General features: G+C 38.1%; 1 protein-coding gene across 2 annotated transcripts in view; it reads right to left on the reverse strand.

Annotated features, from left to right (window-relative positions):
* Nfatc3 (nuclear factor of activated T cells 3) overlaps positions 1-22,146 on the reverse strand; it is a 78,886-nt gene that overhangs the window by 50,193 nt on the left and 6,547 nt on the right. For both annotated transcript variants that reach the window (XM_051201474.1, XM_051201473.1), the window contains exons 2-3: positions 9,963-11,100; positions 7,209-7,371 (exon numbers count right to left, since the gene is read on the reverse strand). In XM_051201474.1, the coding sequence (XP_051057431.1) occupies positions 7,209-7,371; positions 9,963-11,100 (1,301 nt within the window). The remainder of the gene's footprint in view (positions 1-7,208; positions 7,372-9,962; positions 11,101-22,146) is intronic.

The raw sequence follows: 22,146 nt of genomic DNA on the forward strand, positions 1-22,146 counted from the left end.
ACAGTCTCTGTAGGAGAGCAGTCTTCAGGCCATAAATATCCAGGGAAAGAAAGCTATGGTGGACATACTCTGCACAGATTGTCAACATCCACACATGGCCAGAGGGAAGGCTTTGCCATTTCTCTGTCACCTTGACATGTCCTGTGCTATGTCAAGAGTACACACTCACTAAGGACTTCACTTACTCAGGGCTTCCTAGGCTCCCTACAATAGCCATGTTTCTTCATAACTTTGAGTGCTTAAGTTTTGAATTTAACATGTCTCAAATAGTACTCTTTTATTTTACTCCAATCATGTAAAATTATTTGTAGTTCACAAGTTGTACAAAGAAAGACACAGGGCCAGTGTGGGCTCACAAAAGCTATTTTTACTAATTCAGGTCCAGAACAGTAGTAACTTTTTATTTTGTGTTGTTTCTGTTTTGGGACAGGGCCTCATCATGTAGTCTTGACTGGCCCAGAGCACTATGTAGACAAGGATGGCCTCAAACTGAGAGAGATCTGCCTACTTTGTCTCTTGAATGCTGGGATTAAAGACATATACCACCATGTCCATGTCCAGCCTCAAATAGAACTTGTTAATATGGACAGTATCTCTCTGTAAGGGGAGGGAGCTAAAAAGCCATTTTGAATTTTAATTATCAACATGAAAAATGGTTTTTGTAGTGGAGTGGTTCACCTAACATGAGAAGTGGGATACACTATAGACAATTATTGAGAAGGGGCCAGACAGAAATTCCTATCAATGCATTCAATAATCATAATGTTTCAAAGAAACTAACTAGTCTATGTTACACACAATATTTCAGAATGCCCCATCAGACATTCAAGTACAGGAAAAGACTATAAACCTAGAAACCAAATCCTTGGAAAACCTTTTGACAGGGTTTCTCTGTGTATAACCCACTATCTTTGAATTAGTTCTGTAGACCATGCTGGTCTTCAACTCAGACCCACCTGCCTCTACCTCCATAGCGCCACCAGGCCACAAACTTTTTTTTTTTTTTTTTTTTTTTTGGTTTTTCGAGACAGGGTTTCTCTGTTTTGCATTGGAGCCTGTCCTGGAACTAGCTCTGTAGACCAGGCCTTAGACTCACAGAGATCCGCCTGCCTCTGCCTCCCAAGTGCTGGGACTAAAGGCATACACTACCAACGCCTGGCTTACTTTCATATTTTTAAAGATCAAGTATATACTGCTATTTCATAATTTGGGTAGCATTTTTTAAAGATATATTATCTTTTGGTCATCTACCTAGGAAGATAAAAACCAATATGGTAGCTCACAATCTACCTTTAGTTCCAGTCCTAGGATGACCCAATGTCTTCTTCTGGTTTCCAGGGACACTGTACACACACATAGTGCACAGACATACTTGCAGCCAAAAACCCATACACAAAAAATAATTAATTAAATAAAAAGGGGAGATAGGTGGCCTTTAAATAACATGCACATTTTCAATCCTATTTCCTTAGAAAATCTGTACTTAAAAAAGAAGAAAAAAAAAAAAAAAAAAGAAAAGCCTGGCAGTGAGGTAGGCATATTTCTGAATTCAAGACCAGCTTGGTCTATAGAGCAAGTTTAAGACAGCCAGAGCTGCACAGAGAAACCCTGTCTTGAAAAAACAAACAACAAAACAAGAAACAGAAAACAACAATAAAAAAGAATTTAAACCAGCATTCTGTGTTTGCACTATAATCTCATGTATGTTACAGACGAAACATGTATTAAATATATACATACAACCTTTTTTCATTTTTTGAGACAGACTTACTTAGCAGCTCAGACTGGCCTTGAACTTGTTGTAATCTTCCTTCCTAAGCTATTCAAATGCCAAATGTATAGGTGTGAACTACTATGCCTAGCTTTATCTGTAGATTTCAATTATTTTCATAAATCTTTAAGTTAATTAATGCCTTTTATATTAAGAGCCACTATGCCTAGCTTTATGCTGTAGATCTTAATTATATTTTTATGAAGCTTTTTGAGTTAGAGTTACTATATGCTATTCATATTGAAATTAAGTTTAGCTGATTATAATGGAAAAATCCAAGGTAATTGTAAACATTTTAAAATAATAAGTTTATTTTTCATATTCTATAGATTTTTTTTTTTCTGTTGGGTCAGTCAGCACACCTAAAATAAATCTTCCAGTCTCTCATCTAACAGAGTATAAACTGACTTCAAGTATTCTGAAAGTTAAGAAAGGTTATCATAGGTTTTACTATTTAGTCTGCAAACTTTCAGTATGTCTCTCATTCAATTAGCATTTTCAGTAGATCTACCAATGTTGCCCCCAGAACTCTAATTCATGTCTTAATGAAGATTTTTAACCTCATCTACTAAAATGATTGGCATTGCTGCATGACAAGATAGAAGTTACCAATTGGTCATTAACAACAACACCACACACACACACACACCAAAAAAACCTCTTGTTTTTATAGACCTTTATCAAATTATACTGTTTTCACCCTCATCTCACATACCTCCTTCCAGAGACAATAGTGCCTCAAATTCCTGACATTACATTGGGCTCTCTCTCTCTCTCTCTTTTTTTTTGAGACAGGGCTTTTCTGTATAGCCCTAGCTGTCCTGGAACTAGTTCTGTAGACCAGGCTGACCTCGAACTGACAGAGATCCACTGTCTCTGCCTCCCAAGTGCTGGGATTAGAGGTGTGCACCACCACCGCCCAGCTCCCTTCGGCTCTTAAGGAACAAAAAATGAGATGCATTTTTTCCTCCCCAAGGTAAGGTTCACCAGCTGTCTTACATTCAACTAAGGTAAACAATGTGCAATTTACTATACTCAAGCAGAATTTGTAGCTTTCTGTATATACTTTAAAATTACATAATAATAATAATAAAAACCTACCAATATTTTCATTTATAGTTCCTTTAAATTGTTTTGTCATTAACAGATTAATAAAATTGAAGATTTAATAGAAAGGGAACTAGTTAATAAAACATAAAACAGTCAATATAAACATAGTAAAAAAAAAAAGGCCTATATAGCTAAAAAAGAAATTGGAAAGGCACCCATTTACATATGTACACATGGAGAAATTATATTTAATGATAATCCCTTGATTCTGTAACAACAGATGTGTTAAATGATAATGCCACACATATACACAAAACAAAACAACCCTCTACCTCATCTATACTTACAGAGAGATGAATAAGTCAAGGGAGAGAATGGTTATATACTCTGTTTTAACTGAGTCAATTTAATCCTAAAACTCCTGTAAAGTGTATGTCATTTTTATTTTCCAGTCTACAGATGAAGACTGCAAAAGTAAAAAAACAAACAAATAAAAAATAACTGGGAACTGTTTGAAACTCAATGCTGTACCTACTGCTCTTTCATGCTCAAATTGTTGTATGAAATTAATAGTTCATCCAGTGATGGAACAACAGCTTCAGCACTTGCCTCAAAATATACTTGAAAAAAACATAACATCCACCTTTCTATCACCAGAGTCTATACACAAGTCTAGCACATTAAAGCATTGTTGAATGAATAAATTTTGGAATAAGGGAGACAATTTTGTAACACAAAATAACTCAAGACTGGTAAATACAATATTTAAACAATAAATACTAAGTACTTGGCCAAACTGAACTTAAATCTAAAATTGAAAATACAAATTTAAAAATTATTATGTATGAATGCTATTACAGGGTATCACATGACAAGTGGATAAGCACTGTATATCAAAGAATCCTTAGTCATATTAGATAACTCTTTTTCACTTTGATAAAATGAACTGCTGTAGGAAGGTAATCATACATATATGATTTCAAAGGGAACACACATATATAATTTCTTAACACATATTTCTGCCAACATCTGCTTAAGTATATATAATAGAACATAAGAAAAATAGAATTTTAAAGAATAGACTATTATGTTATTCCATCTCAAAAGGAATATTTGTTATAGGCTGCTAATATTATCCTCTAAAATCTTTCATCTACTATCAGTCCTCTTCTATTCAGTCTACCCTACCCTGTGTAAAAGAAGTAAGCTGATGTTTGTTATTTTCAATATTGTTTCCATAGCAGAGGTCTGCTTGCTTAATTTAACTTAAGCTGGAAGGTTAAAGCCTGAAGGTCACTGCAGGATGCAATACAGCAACTTTAATAACAACAGTTCCATTACCCATCCTGCCAAATTACTTGGAGAGGGCCCCTGAATTTGACTATATCAGAAACATGAGCATATTAGAAGCATCGTAGAGATACTAAAAATACAAAATTAAAATTCCATAATATAAATCACTTAAAAGTAAAAATGTGAAAAACAAAAATAAATGTTAATATGTACATATAACAGTGTCATATAAAAATAATCATCACTAGAGTCAGGTATGGTAGCATACACCTGTTATCCTAGCGCTTGGAACACAGGTGGGAAGATCAGTACTTCAAGGCCATCCTTAACTACACAGTGACATTTAGTTCAACCTAAGCTACATGAGACAAAGTCTCAAAAAAGCAAACAAATCACTAGACAATGGATCCTGACAAATGATAAAATACAAGTCTAACTACAACAAAATTATAAACTTTATTTTTCTTTATTTTTTTTAATAACCTTGTCTTTTAAACTTCATTAATTTCTATGGTATGATTTAAATATTTCTGTCTCAGGCTAGGGACAGAATTCAGTCATACAGTAGTTGCATAGCATGTATGAGGCCCTGGGTTTGGCCCCTAGCACAGTAACAAAAGAGAAAAGAAAAGGCTGACTTGCCACTGTTTAATCTATACTCTTTATTTTTGCTTTTGAGACAGGGTCTCATTATGCATGCCAGGCCTATCAAGCTTTACAGTATAAGCTTTTTTTTTTTCCCTTAATGAAAGTAACAAAAATTGTCAGCACCTTGAGTTCACATGCATGCATTTATGTACTATACCACACACTTATAGCACTGAGCTGTATTAAATACCACTGGCACTGGTATAATTAATTTGCTGACTTTAGTCCCACACAGTTCCCACATATTTTATATGCATTCTTGTATGTTTGTTTGGTTGTGTGCATTTTTATCACAGGTAGAGATTTAAGTAATTATTACACTTAAACTCTTTTTCATTTATATTTATAACACTTAAACTCTGTTTCTTGGTAACTACTAAATATGTTCTGTCTCTAAAGTTTACTTAATGTGAGAAACTATATAAATAAATAAAGCTGTGAGGATTTTTGGTTTTTTTTGTTTTTGTTTTTGTTTGTCCCCCCCCCCCCAAATAGCTCACTTCCATAGAGAACCATGATACACCAAAACACCATGGAGAACCACAAAAGTTGTTGCACATGTCAACAATTTGTTTCTTCTTACAGATGGGTGGTAGTAACCTATACATATACTAGAGGTTGTTTAACTACTAATCTACTTGAGTTGTTTCTAATTTGGGTTCATTAACAGCTATGGATATCGGTATTAAGATTATTGAAGATTTTTTTGTTGTTGTTTCATTTATTTATTTATTTATTCCATGTTATCTTAAGAACTCATGATGTATCCCAGGCTGACCTTGAATCCACAGTGATCCGAGTGCTGGAACTAAAGACCTGAATCTCTACCCTTGTTAACTATTTTCTTTTAACTTTTTATTTATGTGCAATGGTGTTTCGCCTGCATGTATTTCTGTATGAAGGTGTTGGGTACCCTGGAAATGGAGTTACAGACAGTAGTGACCTGCCATGTGGGTGCTGGGAATTGAACCCAGGTCCTCTGGAAGAACAGCGAGTGTTCTTAACCACTGAGCCAACTTTCCAGCCCCAAGGTTTCTTTTTTCCTTTTCTTTCTTTCTTTTTCTTTTTAATGTTAACCACTGAGCTAACTTTCCAGCCCCAAGGTTTTTTTCTTTCTTCCTTCCTTTCTTTCTTTCTTTTTTTTTTTTAATGTTATAGTCCATTCAAGTGAAATCAAAATAAAAAATATCAATTCAGTGCTGGAGAGATGGCTCAGAGGTTAAGAGAACTGGCTGCTTTTTTCAGAGATCTTGAGTTCAATTCCCAGCAATCATATGGTGACTCACAACCATCTGTAATGAGATCTGGTGCCCTCTTATGGCCTGCAAGGATGCATGCAAGCAGAACACTACATAATAAATAGTTTTTTAAAAATCAATTCAGGGCTAGACAGATGGCTCACTGACTGCTCTTCCAGACATCCTGAGTTCAGTTCCCAGTAACTTCATGGTAGTTATCAGCTATATAATGAGATCTTGTGCCCTCTTCTGGTGTGCAGGTATACATGGAAGCAGAATGTTGTATACATAATGATTAAATAAATCTTTTTTTTAAAATCGATTAAAAGCTTTAAAATGAGATGTACTTGAAATATACGAAATAAGCAAATTTTACATAATTTTATTCTAGTTAAAAGAAAATAAATAAATAATCACAAAATTTTTGGTATAACTCTATCTGCTATGGTTTATGTACGTGTCCTCCAAAGGCCTATTTGTTAAACCCTTGGTTTTCAATCTGTGGTGCTATTAGGAAGTGGCAGAAACTTTAGACAGTGGGAGTGAGTTGAAAAAAAAAATTAGTTTACTGGAACATGTTTGGGAGCATTTCTTTTTAATGATTTATTTCTTTTTATTTTACGTGAATTGGTGTTTTGTCTGCATATATGCAGAAGTGATTTATTCCTTTTTACTTTATGTGAATTAGTGTTTTGTCTACATATATGAATCCAAAGGAAGTGGAGTTACAGACAATGGTGAGCTGCCTTGTGGACGCTGGTAAATGAACCCAGGCTCTCTGAAAGAGCAGCCAGTGCTCTTTAGCCCCTAGAATCTATGAGGTGAGGATCTTCCTCTGCCATGTGCCCCCACCATGGTATACTGGCTGTCCTAGTACTCACTCTGTAGACAGGCTGGCCTCAAACTCAGAGATTTGCTTGCCTCTACCTCCCAAGTGCTGGCCACCACTGCCCAACATAACATACTTTTTAAAAAAAATCAGAAACACAGCAATTTGACCATTCACATCTTATTTCCCCAGATGAAAAGTCTGTCAGGAAGGTTTCTTCTAGAGAAAGAAAATTCAGTGCAAGTACAGCCATATCAACAAGCACACAAAACTGAGGCTCTTCGGATTTGAGTTTTTTCTCTTTTCACTAAATCAACAAACTCATCCAATCATTACCATGTGTATGGTATCTATGAAACAAAACTCCAGAGTCTCATACCTTAACAACAGGATGGCCACCAGTAGAGGCTTTCACTGCCCCTCGGCTGCCTTCAGTTTCATAATGGGCTCGATGATGGGTTTTAGGTTGTATTTCTATTTTCAATTCACATTGTCCAAAGTGAGTTGGTAAAGGCCAGTCTAACGGAGGTAACGAAGATGTGCTATAAACAAAACACACAAACAATTTCACCATATTATCATTGCCACGCAGAGATTCAAGCATCTCTTTGTTACAGTATTTTTTTCCCACTGGTTTCAGAAACAAAGTATTCCAAAATTGCCTTCACTTAATAAGTTATAGTACCAATTATGCCAGCTATTTTGTTGTAATTTAAAAAGAGGCGCCCAAAAGAGAAAGACACCATTCGACAGAGTTTGTTTTTATTGTTTTTTTTTATTATTATTATTATTAGAAGGAAGGGAATAGAAAAAAAAGGGTGTGGGGGGGGGACTGGCCTCTGAGGATGGGAGCAGTAGAAAAGGGGGAACAGACAGACAGGCAGAGAAGGAGGGGAAAGGGAGGGAAGGAAGGAGAGAGAGAAATGGGTGGTGCTTAGTGGTTGCAGCTGAGGGCATATACTATCAGAATCACAAGTGCAGGCCTGTGTATAGATGCCTGAATACTAACATATTTAATAGACCATCTTTAATTTTTTTTTCATAGTGTTTCTCTGTGTAGTCCTGGCTGTCCTGGAACTCACTCTGTAGACCAGGCTGACCTCAACTTCCATCCCAGGCTGAGATCCACCTGCCTCTGCTTCCTGAATGCTTAAAATTGTGTGCCAGTATCACCCCAATGACTATTCTTTTTTATGTGTCTGTGGAAATCAATGTATTATGCCTGTAGCCTCCTTCACTTCCTTTCATTTTACTCTTCTTTCTGAAAACTGCTTATTATCTTAGGCAATCCTCTGTGACTTGAGGAAAAACTTAGTTTCAGTGTATAATTGCCTAGAACAAGAATGAAGCATCTGCAGTATGTTTTAAAAGGTTACTATTTCCCTGGATTAATAAGAATGTAAACAGTATCAAGACCTAAAGGTTAATTTAGATATATTAATATTGAAAATGTTACAAAGGCTTGGGAGACTGTTCAGTAAGAAGAGTGCTTGCTATTCTATGATAAGGGCCTTAGTTCAAGTCCCCAGAACACACAGCCAGCACAGTGGCCCAAGCCTGTAATCCCAGCATTAGGGAGGCAGAGACTGAAGGATCCCTGGGGCTTTCCAGCCAACCAGGTTCAATGTGAGAAGCAAAAAAGGAATGAGGAAGACATTCAATATCAACTCCAGTCTCCACATGCACCTACATGTACACATACACACAAATACTGAATTAGAAAATTAATTATATATCTACAGATCAAGTAGTAATGGACACAAAGCTCAGTTAGTAGAGTTCTTGCAGCATGCAAGAAACCCTGAGTTTGAATCCTACCACTACTTAAAACTAGATGTAGAGACATACACCTTTATCCTAGAACTTTGGAGCTGAAGGCAGGAGGATCAGAACTTCAAGGTCATCGCCAGTTATATAGTGAACTGAAAGCCAGTCTTCTCAGCTACATAAGACCTAGTCTCAAAGAAGGAAAGACTGTCGAAAGTTAAAAAGTTACAAAGGCCAAGCACAATAGCATGAACCTACAGTGCCAGCTACTTTGGGAGGCTGTAGTAGTAGTAGGACCAGACATTTTAGGTCAGCATGGTCAACACAGGCAATATAGCAATACATTACCTCAATGAAATAAGCTTTTAAAAGCAAATAAATTGTGGGGAAAATGCTTGCCATCAATAAGACAAAGCCAGAGGAGAACTCAGTCAGCAAAGTGCTTACCATGCTATGCAAGCTAAGAACTTCAGTTCAATCCCCAGAACCCATATAAAAGTGGAAGGAACAAAGCAACTCCAGAAAGTTGTTCTCCGAACACCACATACAGGGCATGACACACATGCTCACATTTATACACATCTTTCACAAGTGTGTATACATACAACAATAAAGTTGGTATTTTTTTTTTTTTAAGTTTGGCGAGCTAGGAGACTGAAGAGACAACTCAGTGGTTGAGAGCACTGACTGCTCTTCCAGAACAGCTAACAACTAACTACCTATAACTCCAAGATTTAACACCCTCACATAGACATACATGCAGGCAAAAACACCAATGTATATTTAAAAAAAAAAAAAAAAGTTTGGTGAGCTCTAGGCCAATCAGAAACCTGTCTCAAAAAAACAAGATGTGACTCTGGAGGAACACACCCATAGCTGTCTTCTGGATGCCACATGAACACATACACATGCACCCATGCACATACTTCATAATAGGAAAATTCCCTGTTAATTTATTAGTAACATGACTCATACTATAACCCACCTGTACAAATAACCTTTTCTATATAAGAAAATTCCTTTTAGGAATCTTTAAATGTTGTTTACTATTATCTACAATTCATCACCTATATTTTTCTTCATTTATGTACTTTTAAATGTAATTTTAGTCAATTTAAAAACACTTTTAAGATTTAAATGGAACTAAAAAGGACTTCTAAGTTTTTGGCTCGTAGATTAAAAAAAAAAAAGAAAGAAAGAACAAGGAAGATGAGGGCATGGAGAATTGAATGAGAAGGAAGAAGAAGGAAGGGAAAGGGGGAGGGGAAAAAGAGGGAGAGATACTCAAATACAGATAATGTAGTTAGACAATGCAAATAATCTGTAAGCATGAAAAAACGATCAGCAGCCATTTCTATGAACTCACCGAAATATAGGGGTGTGGCCAGGCTTTGGTTTGCTCCAGGTAAAAGGTGAAGGAACTGAAAGAAATTGGTCACCAGATGAATCTTTCTTTACAGGATACGGAGATCCAAGGCCATCATCTACTGAAGTCTCCCGGGATGGTGATAAACTCCCTTGATCATCTGAACAGACCTCTAATTTTCCTGATAGTATGGTAGCCTGATCTTCAGAAGTCTTCCTTGTTTTCAAAGGGATATCAGTCTCTACACAGTACTGAAATGGGAAAGGTGCAGAGCCAATGCCTGATCCAGTGTGGACAGAAGCAGTAAGCCAGGTATCTTCTGTTATACTTCCCCTAGGGGAGTGGCCAGGGGATGGAACAGGTGAGTGATGGGGTGAAAGGGAGCCAGCATAGCATACTTCAGCACTGGAGTGCCGTCGTTTACCACAAGGAGAAGTGGGCCTTGATGAGGGTCCTGAGGCTGGTCTGGGACTCAGCCAATTCTCATCAGTGATACTGGATCTAGGAGAGTGGCAAGGAGATTGCCTAGGTGACAAGGAGTGTCCAGGTCCATACTGCTGCTGCCAGGAGTCTTCTCCTGGACAGCCTCCTGGAGAGCCACCTGGAGAAGTCAGTGGTGAGCCAAGAGTAAATCGAGCAGCAGCTTCATTCAACTCTGAGTCCACATCATCATAAATGTGTGAGAGAGATTCACAAGAAGATGCATCTGAGAACCAGCTCCTAGAAGAAATGCTGCTGGCAGGACTAGGACTAAAGGAAGACTCTCGGTAGGATGGTTCAAGTGGAAGATAGAGATGATCTCTAGAAGGTCTTTCCAAATATTCCCTTTCTGGGTCATTTATCTGTAGGTCATCTTCATGTACATCAGTTCCTTGATGACAGTTAGGAGAGATGGATGTAATTTGAATACTTGGGCACTCAAAGGGTTTGGAACCACCTAATGGGCTATATTTAGATTCAGAAACATCACCAGTTCCTTCATAATTTTTGTGACCTTGGAGCTGAAACGATGGTGACAAAACAGAAGAGTGAGATTGTAGCAGTCCATGATGTGGTAAGCCAAGTGATGAGTTTAAGGTAGATGGAGGTGGATCTACATTAAAGATGTAAATGGACGCACAATCATCAGGTTCAAGGTCTATGAAAGGGAAGGAAAAACAAAAGAAAAAACCACCACAACCAAAAAAGTCAATAAAAGAAATTAGAAATTCAAGTGTATAAACTACTGATGAAAAAGTAATAACAATCCTGAAAGAAAAAAGTTTGAACACCAAAATGCATGTCATTAGCTCCTATAAAGGGTTGGGCACAGTGATTCTATCTGATTATTACAACACACAAGTAGAAGGCTTACTGAGCATTCAATGCCTATCTTAACTATATATACTGAGTTTCAGACCAGCTTGAGCTATGTGATCAAACCATATTTCAACAACAACAAAGGTGACTTAAAAATACATATATTTATTTTTGCAGGTATGTAGTTATGTGACATTCTTTTCCAGTACTTCTACATTTCCCAAAAATTATCTGAGAACAGAGTTTTCTAAATAAAAGGTATAGTGTGTATCTATACTCTCTCTCTCTCTCTCTCTCTCTCTCTCACACACACACACACACACACACACACACAAAGCCACAGAACCTATAAAATAATATGAATTAAGCAAGGTGGCTTAGTGAGTAAAGGTGCATGCTGCCAAGCCCAATGATATGAACTCAACCTCTGGGACCCACATGATAGGAGAAAACCAACTCCTGTGCACACTCACACCATCACCACGCCAGAAAAAAAAATAAATAAATAAAATAAACAATAACAAAAATAAAAACACTAAAACCTGAACTTAATTTAAAATTTCAGATACTTTATTATTTTCATTTTTGATGTGTTTGCCTGCATTTACACATATGCACAGGTGGCATCAGATCTCCTGGAACTACAGTTACAAAAGATTGTAAGTCACTTTGTGGGTGCTAGGAACAGAGAAGCTAAATCCTCTGCAAGAACAGCAGGTGCTTTCAACATTGATGCATCTGCCAGCTCCACCCACCCCCAATTTTTTTCTTTTTCGTTTTTCAAGACAGGGTTTTTCTGTGTAACCCTGGCTGACCTGAAACTCACTATGTAGACCAGTCTGGCCTCAAATTCACAGAGATCTGCCTACGTTTGCTTCCTGAGTGCTGGTATTAAAGGACACTACTACCACCCGGCAAGAATTTTAATGATACATTCTTGTTTTAAATGACAGTGCTATACTTGGTTTAGATCGAATGAAACAGTATTTGAAAAGCTCCTGGGGAGTTGGGTGATATGGTGCATACTTTTAATCCCAGTACTCAGGAGGCAGAGGCAGGCAGATCTCTGAATTCAAGGCCAGCTTGGTCTACAAAATGAGTTCCAGGTCAGTCAGGGCTATAGAATTCTGGGGGGAGTGTGGGGAAAAGCACCTTGGAGGGTGGGAAGGAGTGATGGTTCATACTTAAAATCCTAGAATCTGGGAGACAGAAGGATCACAATTCCAGTCCAAGCAGGCCAAGCAGTGAGTTTGAGACCCATCTGGGATACACAGTAAGATTGTCTCAAAAACAAACAGTAGGATTTTACTAATTATTTGGTGGGGGTATGGTTTGTTGTTGTTTGTACTACCTTACCATTAACTTTGACTTTTATTCACACCATTTTACTCTCTGTAGGTCTCAGTTTCCTTGCAATAAAATGCAAGGTTTTTCTTAAGAAATATATATAATTAACACAGATTTTTTTTCTTCCTCTGTAGTCATATCATCAAGAATTCATGTTTGCATACAGCTGACCAGGTTATAAAAGCCACTGGATGGTGCTGGAGCAATAGCTGCTCTTCTAGAGAATCAGGAATTGGTTTATTTTGTTTTTGAAATATTTTGTTTGTTTGTTTGAGACTATGTAGCTCTGACTGTCCTGGAACTCACTATGTAGACCAGATTGGCCTTGAACTCATAAAGATCTTCCTGCCTCTGCCTCCCAAGGGCTAGAATTAAAGGCCTGTACCTACATATCCAGTGTCTGGGTTTGATTTGATTCCCAGCACCCATTAGCAGCTTACAAGTGTCTGAAACTTCAGTCCCAAGGGATCCAATGTCCTTTCTGTTGGTACAAAGCATGCACATGGTACACAGACACATATTAGGAAAAACATCCACACACATAAAATAAATTAAAACAAAAAAGCCAGACACCACTAGATGTTTTATCTAAGCAGAAATAACTGAGTGAGGATTTTAACTTGTAGTTGATTGTTAATCTTCATAAATTTAGAATTTTTAATTTATTCCCTAGCTAGGCACGCGGGCACACATATGTGTAATCTCAGCACACTAGCTTGGACAGTGGGGTAGAGAGTTTACAGCTAGCCTTGGCTATAAAGAGAAACCCTGTCTCAAAACAAATAAGAATAAAGTAAGATAAAATCCATACCTTGCTAGAATATTTAATACTAAGCATGTCCTGCCAGAGACTTAACTATACTAGCAACTACTATATTCTTCATCCTTATATAATCCAGTTCTTAAAAATACTCATTTTTACTTAAGAATGTACTTTAAAAATCTTATTTTTTGAGTGGAAATCATCCATGAAAGACTTTATAGTTTCTTTCTAATGTAATTATTTTATCAGTTACTTCAATGGTTGATTAATGCTGAATTTCATATCTTCCTCCAAGTAAACAGTACATAAAAAAAGCACATATATAAATGATGTCTTGAGGCTGTACAAATGGCTCATTGAGTTAAAAGAGGTGGGTATGGTGGCATGTGTCTGTAACCTCAACACTGAGAGCTGAGAGGGAGGAAGATCTCGGGATTCCCAGCAGGCAAGCCAGCTTAGGTGAAATAGTGAGCTTCAGATTCAGTCAGAGACCTTGTCTCAAGGCTATAAGGTGAACAGCAATAGAGGAAAATAGCTGACATCCTCCACAACCCTCCTTATGCATGGGAGCATGGACACACATATAAATACATAGGCAAATGTCTTAAAATAGTAAAAAGACATGAACACAAAAGATAATATACTGCTTCATCTTTTCCCAACATGTCTAGAAGTCCCAATTTGAAAATGATGGCAGCCACACCAGCCACACCTGTAAAAGTCATGTGGATTTTCAACTCTAGACATCATGATGCTCCAGAACCATCTCAAGACTTACTCAATTTTTTAAAATATTCTATCAGCCACCAGAGGGGCCCTAGGAAAGCAGGTATAGTAATCTGGAAAACACAGAACTCTTGTTCACCATACCTGTCCTACAACCTGGTTTTTTTGTTTGTTTGTTTGGTTTTTTTTTGGGGGTGAGTGTGTGTGTGTATCAACAACCTACAAGCTAAGAATTGTTTTTAAAAGAAACTGTTTTATGAGATATAAAAATGTAATTCAAATTCTGGTGTCTATAAATAAAGTTTTATTGGAACTTGGTCACATTCAATTATGTGCTGTCCATGGTTACTTTCCCACAAAGATAGAGAAGAATAACTTTGACAATACACCTAAATGGATGTCACACTGCTTCTTGGGACACAGTAGTACAGTTTTGCTGTTGTTTTATGGTACTCAGGACTGAATCTAGGGCTTTACAAATACTGGGCAAACATTCTAGACCAAGGTATACACCCAGGCCTTTTTGTTTTGTTTTTGAGATAGAGAAGTGTGAGGGAGTGCCTCACCATTCAACCCTGACAAGTCTGTAAACTGCCATGTACACAAAGCTGACCTACAACTCTATGTATACCAGTCTTGGGTTGAATTTACAGTGATCCTGTTGTCTCTGCCCCGTGGCAAGTCCCAGTAATCCCAGCAGTTGGATGGCTGAGGGACACATAGCAAGACTATCTCAAAACAAAAAATAACAACAACAATCAATCAATCAGTTAATCAGTAAGCAAGATCAACCTGGCAGTACAGGCTAATAACCACAGCACTGGTAGGTAGTGTCAGGAAGATTAAGAATCCTAGATTCCTCAATACAGCCCTGCTTCCAAATTTTTAGAAAGGCTCATTGGCTCATATGTGAAATTCTAGTAATCAAGAGGCTAAGGCAGTAGGATTGGCACAAGTTCAAGTTCAGCCTGAGCTACACAGTGAATTCAAGAACAGTCTGGACTACAATCTCAAAAAGTAAAAATAAAAAGAATTACTATGGATTAACAATTCTTCCCAGTTATATATTCATGAGAATGAACATATGTCTATATAAGAACTTGCACACATTTGTTTGTAACTATTATTTAAAATGGCCAAAGGGTGAAAAATAATCAGATAATTCTCAATAGGTTAATGGATAACCAAAATGTGGTATAGTCAATGAAATATAGTAATGAGGAACAAATAAAACTTATTGTGGTGTTACACAACTGCAATCCAACTGAAGCAACATAGTAAGTAGTAAGAGTCTTTCTCATTAAGAAAAGAAATTCAGGCTAGAGAGATGGCTCAGTGGTTAAGAGCAACAGCTGCTCTTCCAGAGGACTTGGGTTCAATTCCCAGCAACCACATAGTGGCTCACAACTGTTTATAACGAGGTCTGATGCCCTCTTCTATCTGATACCCTCTTCTGACATACAGGCATACATGCAAAAAGAGCACTCATATATACATAAAACACATGAATAAATAAATCTTAAAAGAAAGGAAGAAAGAAAGCTAAACTGGGTGAAGGTGCATGCCTTTAGATACAGCACTCAGGAGGCAGAGACAGGCTGATCTCTGAGTTCAAAAGAGGCCAGTCTGGTCTACAGAGTGAGTTCCAAGACAGCCAGGGCTACACAGAGAAACCTTGTCTTGAAAAACAGACAAAAATAAATAAATAAAAAATAAAAATAAAAAAATTGCTGCTATATCTTGAATGAAACTTGAAAACATTGTAAGCAAAAAGCACAGACACAAAGTTACACAATTATACTGTGCCCTTTATATTATATATCCACAATAAATAAATCTAGAATTGGGAAGAGCTGAACACAAAACTAAAAAAACAGCTTGGTACAAAGTTGTTTTTTAATGAGTAAGTAACCCTGTTCTCAAATTTCCACATCTCCCCAACTCTACTTTTTCTTTAGGCAGTAAACGAAATTTTCTGACAAGGTGAAAGAAGGATGACTGGGCAATCATACCGAAAACAGGATGATGAAATAAAGTCATTGTAAAACATGTATATTGAAACCCTAAGTGCTTCTCTACTCCCTTGGCTCACAGCATAACACACTTACACTCTCTAGACAATAGACTGGCAGACTTCTCACTTGGGAATCTAATTAACCTAAGGAAAGAGAACTACACTACAGATAATGACCTCAAAGGTAACCTAGTAAAAACCTCTACAAGGAGGCCTTAAGTTAGCAAACATCACTTGTGATCACAGAATATATGTATGTATGTACACACACACACACACACACACACACACACACACACACACACACACACACGGTTTGAGACAGGGTTTCTCTGTATAGCTTTGGAACTTTTCCTGGAATTCACTCTGTAGACCAGGCTGGACTCAAACTCACAGAGATCTGCCTGCCTCTGCCTCCCAAGTGTGTGCCGCCACCACCCTGCCTAGAATATATAATTTTGGTGCCCCATTTTTTAAGTGATAAGCAGGCAACAAAAATCACTACACAACTGAGAAAAGCTTCAAAATTTAAAACAGTCAAAAACCAGGCATAGTGGCACATGGCTCTGATTCCAACTATCCAGAGGCTAAGGTTGAAAAATCTCAAATTTGAGGTATAGTGAACTTCAAACCAGCCTAAATAGCTAAACAAAATCATAACTCAAAAAACAAAAAAAGGAAAAACTGCCCACCATCCTCCTCTAACTCCTGGACATGTGTACATACAAACATAAACAAATAAGCAAGTAAGAAAAATATTGTCGAAAATTACATTACAGCTTGAATCGAAAAGAATATTGCAATAGAAACTAACAAAAAGTATTCCCATAGTTTCATTAATAAGCAACTGCAAGTCTGGCAGTGGTGGTGCACACCTTTAATTCCAGCAGTTGGTAAGCAGAGGCAGACGGATCTCTGTGAGTTCGGGCCAGACTGGTCTGCAGAGCTAGTTCCAGAATATCTGGGGCTACACAAAGAAACCTTGCCTGGAAAAACAAAACAATTCACATAAGGCATTCTAACTAGGTTTGGTGGCACACACCTGTAATCCTGTAACACTGCAGGAAAAGCCGAAAGGATTACTGCCAAGTTCAACACCACCAACCTGATCTACATAACAAGCTCCAGGCCATCATGGACATTCAGAGTAAGACACTGTCTCAAGAAAAAAGGGGAAAAAAAAAAAAAAAAAAAAAAAGCAAGCCAGAATTCCAGCACTTGGGAGGCAGAGACAGGCAGATCTCTGTAAGTTCAAGGCCAGACCAGTCTACAAAGTGAGTTCTATGACAGCCAGAGCTACAAAGAGAAATGTTGGGGGTGGGGAATAGGGACTAAAAACAAACACAAAACAATATGCTGAGAAGCATTGTGCTAGAATGAACACATAATTTGACACATACCAATTTGTTACTAATATATCCCACCAATGAGGAACAAAAATACTCTTTCAAAGCATTTACTTATTTATGTGTATGGGTGTTTTGACTGCATGTATGCCTGTATACCCCATACATACATGCCTGGTGCTCACTGAGGCCAAAAGAGGATGTAGGTTCCCCAGGCTAGTCAGGAAATATAACAAGACCTGTCTCAAAAACAAAAAAGCAAAACAAAACAAAAACCCAAAAACAAAGTGGAGAGCTACAAAGGAAGACACAAACCTCTGGTGTACACACACACACACACACACACACACACACACACACACACACGCATGTGTAGCAGCATACATACAGCATGCATACATATACACCAACTGTGATGTCCAGCTGTCCAGCAGCCCACCGTGAAACTGGGTCACATAAAAAGACGTTGTCTTTGAAAACAATCAGGGATATAGAGATAACTAACTGATGACTGTGAAGGTCAGAAGAGGGCACTGGAACCCCTGGAACTGGAGTTACAGATGGTTATGAGTCATCATGTAGGTGCTGGGAACTGAATCTGAGTCCTCTTCAAGAGAAACAAGTACTCTAACTGCTGAGCCATCTCTCCAATACCCACCCACCCCCCCAACACTTGCTTTCCCTTTTCTTTTTTATGGAGAATCGAATTTACTTAAGGTTACCAGAGTGAGGAGTGAGAAATTATTTAAAAGAGCATGGGCAACTTACCACAAGTAACACTACTTAAGGAGGCATAAGGTCTCACGTATCTTTCCATTTTTTTTTTATACAAGCTTTTTAATCAACTTCATAAAAAGTATTCTTGCAACTGAACTCGGATAGGCCCACTTGCACAGCAGGTTGCAGGTGATGGATTCATGTTTTCTAGGCTCCAGGATGGGTGGCCTCTGCATGCCACAGGGGTCTGAGTGACAGCACAGAGCCTGCTTGGTAGGAGGTAAGCGCAGATCAACTGGGTCAGCTATTTAAAGGTGGTCTGCAGCACTGGCTAAAGGTGTATCTGAAGCACTGTCAGGTAGGTCTCCACAAGAAAGCAAGCCCAGAAAAGCAGCTCAGCCAAGGATCCTGACTCCTCTAAAGAGCCAGGGCTAGGCCAGGCACAATATTGTTTTCTAACATTTTTTTCTATCCTGTCATTTTAAAGAGCTTGAATGGCTTTTGAGTATTATTATTATGAATTATTATTAACACTATTGAGACAGGGTCCCACTATGTAGGTCAGGCTGGACTTGAACACACAGAGATCCACCTGCTTCTGTCTCGAGTGCTAGGATTAAAGACATGAACCACCACACCCAGACTGAGTGTCGACATTTAAAGATTTATTTGTGAAAATTTAAAAACAAAGGCAGATATTATACTTAGCCCGATACAACTATCTTCTAACTTTAATTATTTCTGAATGACATCTAAGCATAGGAGCTCATACCTGTAATCCCATCTGGGAGTTTGAGGCAAATGTTCCCAAGCCACAGTCAGGTTCTGCCTGGGAACATTATTGAAAAATGCAAGAATATGAACCAGACATAGTGACACACACCTTTAATGCCAGCACCCAGGAGGCAGAGGCAGGCTGATGTCTGTGAGTTTGAGGTCAGCCTGGTCTACATAGAGTTTCAGGACAGCCATGACTATGTAGAGAAAGACCCCACTTCAATACATACATACATATATAAATACATACCTCTAAAATTAATCCAACTTTAGAGCTCATATAATTTATAATTCTATCCATTTTTAATTATGATAAAAAGTATCATAATTAAACCCATGCCAACACTGCCTGGATGACCAGGAACTGGAGAATAGCCAAGAGACCTAGGATAGAACCAAACACGGCTGTCCCCCTTTACCCCCCCAAAATCAATAAAATGATTTGTAATGATTTTCTGCTACTCATAGATCAGTGCCTAGTTCAGTCATCATTAGAGAGGTTGCCTCCTGCAGCTGGCAGGAACAGATGCAGAGACCAGCAGTCAAACATTAGGTGGAGAGCAAGGTTGGAGATCTTCATTGGGTCCCTCCCCTTGAAGCTCAAGTAACACTACAGAAGGGGGGAAGAACTGTGGGAGTCAGAGGGGGTCAAGGATATCGGGAGAGCATGGCCCACAGAATCATCTAAGCTGGGCCCATGGGGGCTCACAGAGACTGAAGAGGTAATCACAGAGCCTACATGGGTCTGTGCTAGATCCTCTACATGTTATGGTTTCTGGCTTGGTGTTTAGGGATGACATCAGACAGTGGGAGTGGGAGTATCTCTGACTCTTGCCTGCCTTTGGGACCCTTTTCCTCCTACTGGGTTGCCTCAACCAACCTTGATGTGAGAATTTGTGCCTGGTCTTAATTGTATTTTGTTACCCTATATTTGGTTGATGTCTCTGGGAGGCCTGCTCTTTTCTGGGGTAGGAGGTGTACTTGGGGTAAACAGGAGGTGGTAGGGAACCAGGAGGAGTGGAGGGAGAAGCTGCGGTAGGGATGCACTATATGAAGAATAAAAATTTAAAAAAAAGTAAAGCTGATTAAAAAAAAACTTTACCTCAAATTATGAAATACAAAAGAAATACAAAATTCTAAAGCACTAAACCAAAAAAAATCAGTGGGTACAAAAGTTTGACAAAGGATCTCACACTGAAATCCAGGCTGACCTAAAACTTAACATGAAGCCAAGGTCAGCCTCAAGGCTTGAGCCTCTCAAATACTAGAGTTGTAGGATGAAGCCATCAGGCTTGGCTAAAATGTATGTTTTTAGATGCAAGAGCTCTTTCTTACCTGTTGCTAGCAGCAAGACATACTGGAACTGTACATTTTATAGAAAATGAAATTTTAAGTTATTTCTTAAGTGTGTCAGGGATTTTCAGGCTTTCATTGAATTACAGTTCCTTTACACACACAAATATCAATGCGTTAACTAGAACTTTGCAAACAAATTTCAGCTTAAGGTGAGCTACCAATTCACAGGCTATCTTAGTTAAATCTTACGGCTCCAACTGTTTCTCTTGCCCAAAGCTTGCCAACTACAAACAGGAAAGTCATATAACATAAATATGTACACATAAAAAGCTTGCTCTTATTTGTATCTCTTTCAAGCCTCCATGAATAAAATTCACTCCTTTGTAACTTCAACCTCATATGGCATGTCAGAGCAAATTTGATGACTTGGATTCAGTTTTAGAAGCTAGGCTTACTGCCAAGTTTGCTGTGTCTATTCTCCTTACCCTAGAATAGCTTTAAACAACACCTTCCTTATTCACGTTACTGCTATAACCAAACTACAGCATACTATCAAATAGGGCTCAACCTACTCAGGTTTCCTACCTCTTAGGAGTAATATGATTGCCTTTACTATATTATAGCCTCCTCAGCCTTACCTCTACTTAAAATAAAATATTTTGTTTGTGGTTTCCACTCCCCCACCAAGATAGGGTTTTTCTGTGTAGCTTTGGAGCCTGTCCTGGAACTCACTCTATAGACCATATTGGCCTCAAACTCACAGAGATCTGCCTGCCTCTGCCTCCCAAGTGCTGGTATTAAAGGCTGCGCTACCAACGCCTGGCTGGTAGTTGAAAATATTTTATTTTGGCCAGGAAATAGTGGTACATGCCTTAAATCCCAGCATTTGGGAGGCAAAGGCAGGCAGATCTCTATGAGGTCAGCCTTGTCTATAAAGTAAGTTCTAGGACAGCCAGGACTGTTATACAGAGAAACTCTGGAGGTGGTGGTAGTAGGGTTCTGAATATTTGGTATATAATTCCCTAGCATGTGAAAGGCCCTGGTATTAATCATACACTCAGATGCATGCACACACACATACTCCAATTAATAAGTTTAAAAATATATTTTATTATGTGCATATATTTGTGTGTACACACAAACATATATGTGAAGGTACCCTTGAAGACCAGAAAGGATATTGAATCCCCACAGAACTAAAGTTATAGATGGCTGCAATTGTTCATTGTGGGATCAAACTCCAGTCATCTACAAAAGCAGCAAGTACTCTTAATCACCAAGCCATCTCTTCCGGTCCTTAATATCAGTTTTTATGACTGGAGAAAAGCAAACAGTATACTTCCCTTCAAAAATGTTCTTATGATTAGACTTAACTGAAAAAAAGAAAGCAAATCTCAAAAGCAGAGTTTGGACTATGCCATAAAAATAACTATGATATTAGGGATATTTTATGGATGCTGCTGAAAGGCAACTCATTAACAGTAAGCAGATTCTGGGCTAGTGATACAATTTAGTTGGGTGAAGTGCTTGTCTAGAATGTAGGAGGCTCTGGCCTCAATCTCTAGTACCACATTCAGTGTGGTAGCACACACCTGTATCCTCAACACTCTCAAACAGGGGGATCAGAAGTTCAAAGTAATTTTTAGTATACAAGTTCAATACCATCCAAAGATACATGAGATCCTGTCTTAAAAAAAAAAAAACCAAAAAACAAAAAAAAAAAAAAAAACCAAAACAAACAAACAAACAAAAAAAAGGCATTAAGTTGATAGTGATGTACCCCAGACAAGGCTTGAACTTGATATATAGCTAAAACTAGCCTTTGAACTCTTGATCCTCTTCTTTTACCTCCCAAGTTTTATTTTCATATTATTTTATAAACACTACTGTAAAACCTCT

This window comes from Phodopus roborovskii, unplaced genomic scaffold (assembly GCF_943737965.1).
Source record: "Phodopus roborovskii unplaced genomic scaffold, PHOROB, whole genome shotgun sequence".
NCBI lineage: Eukaryota > Metazoa > Chordata > Mammalia > Rodentia > Cricetidae > Phodopus > Phodopus roborovskii.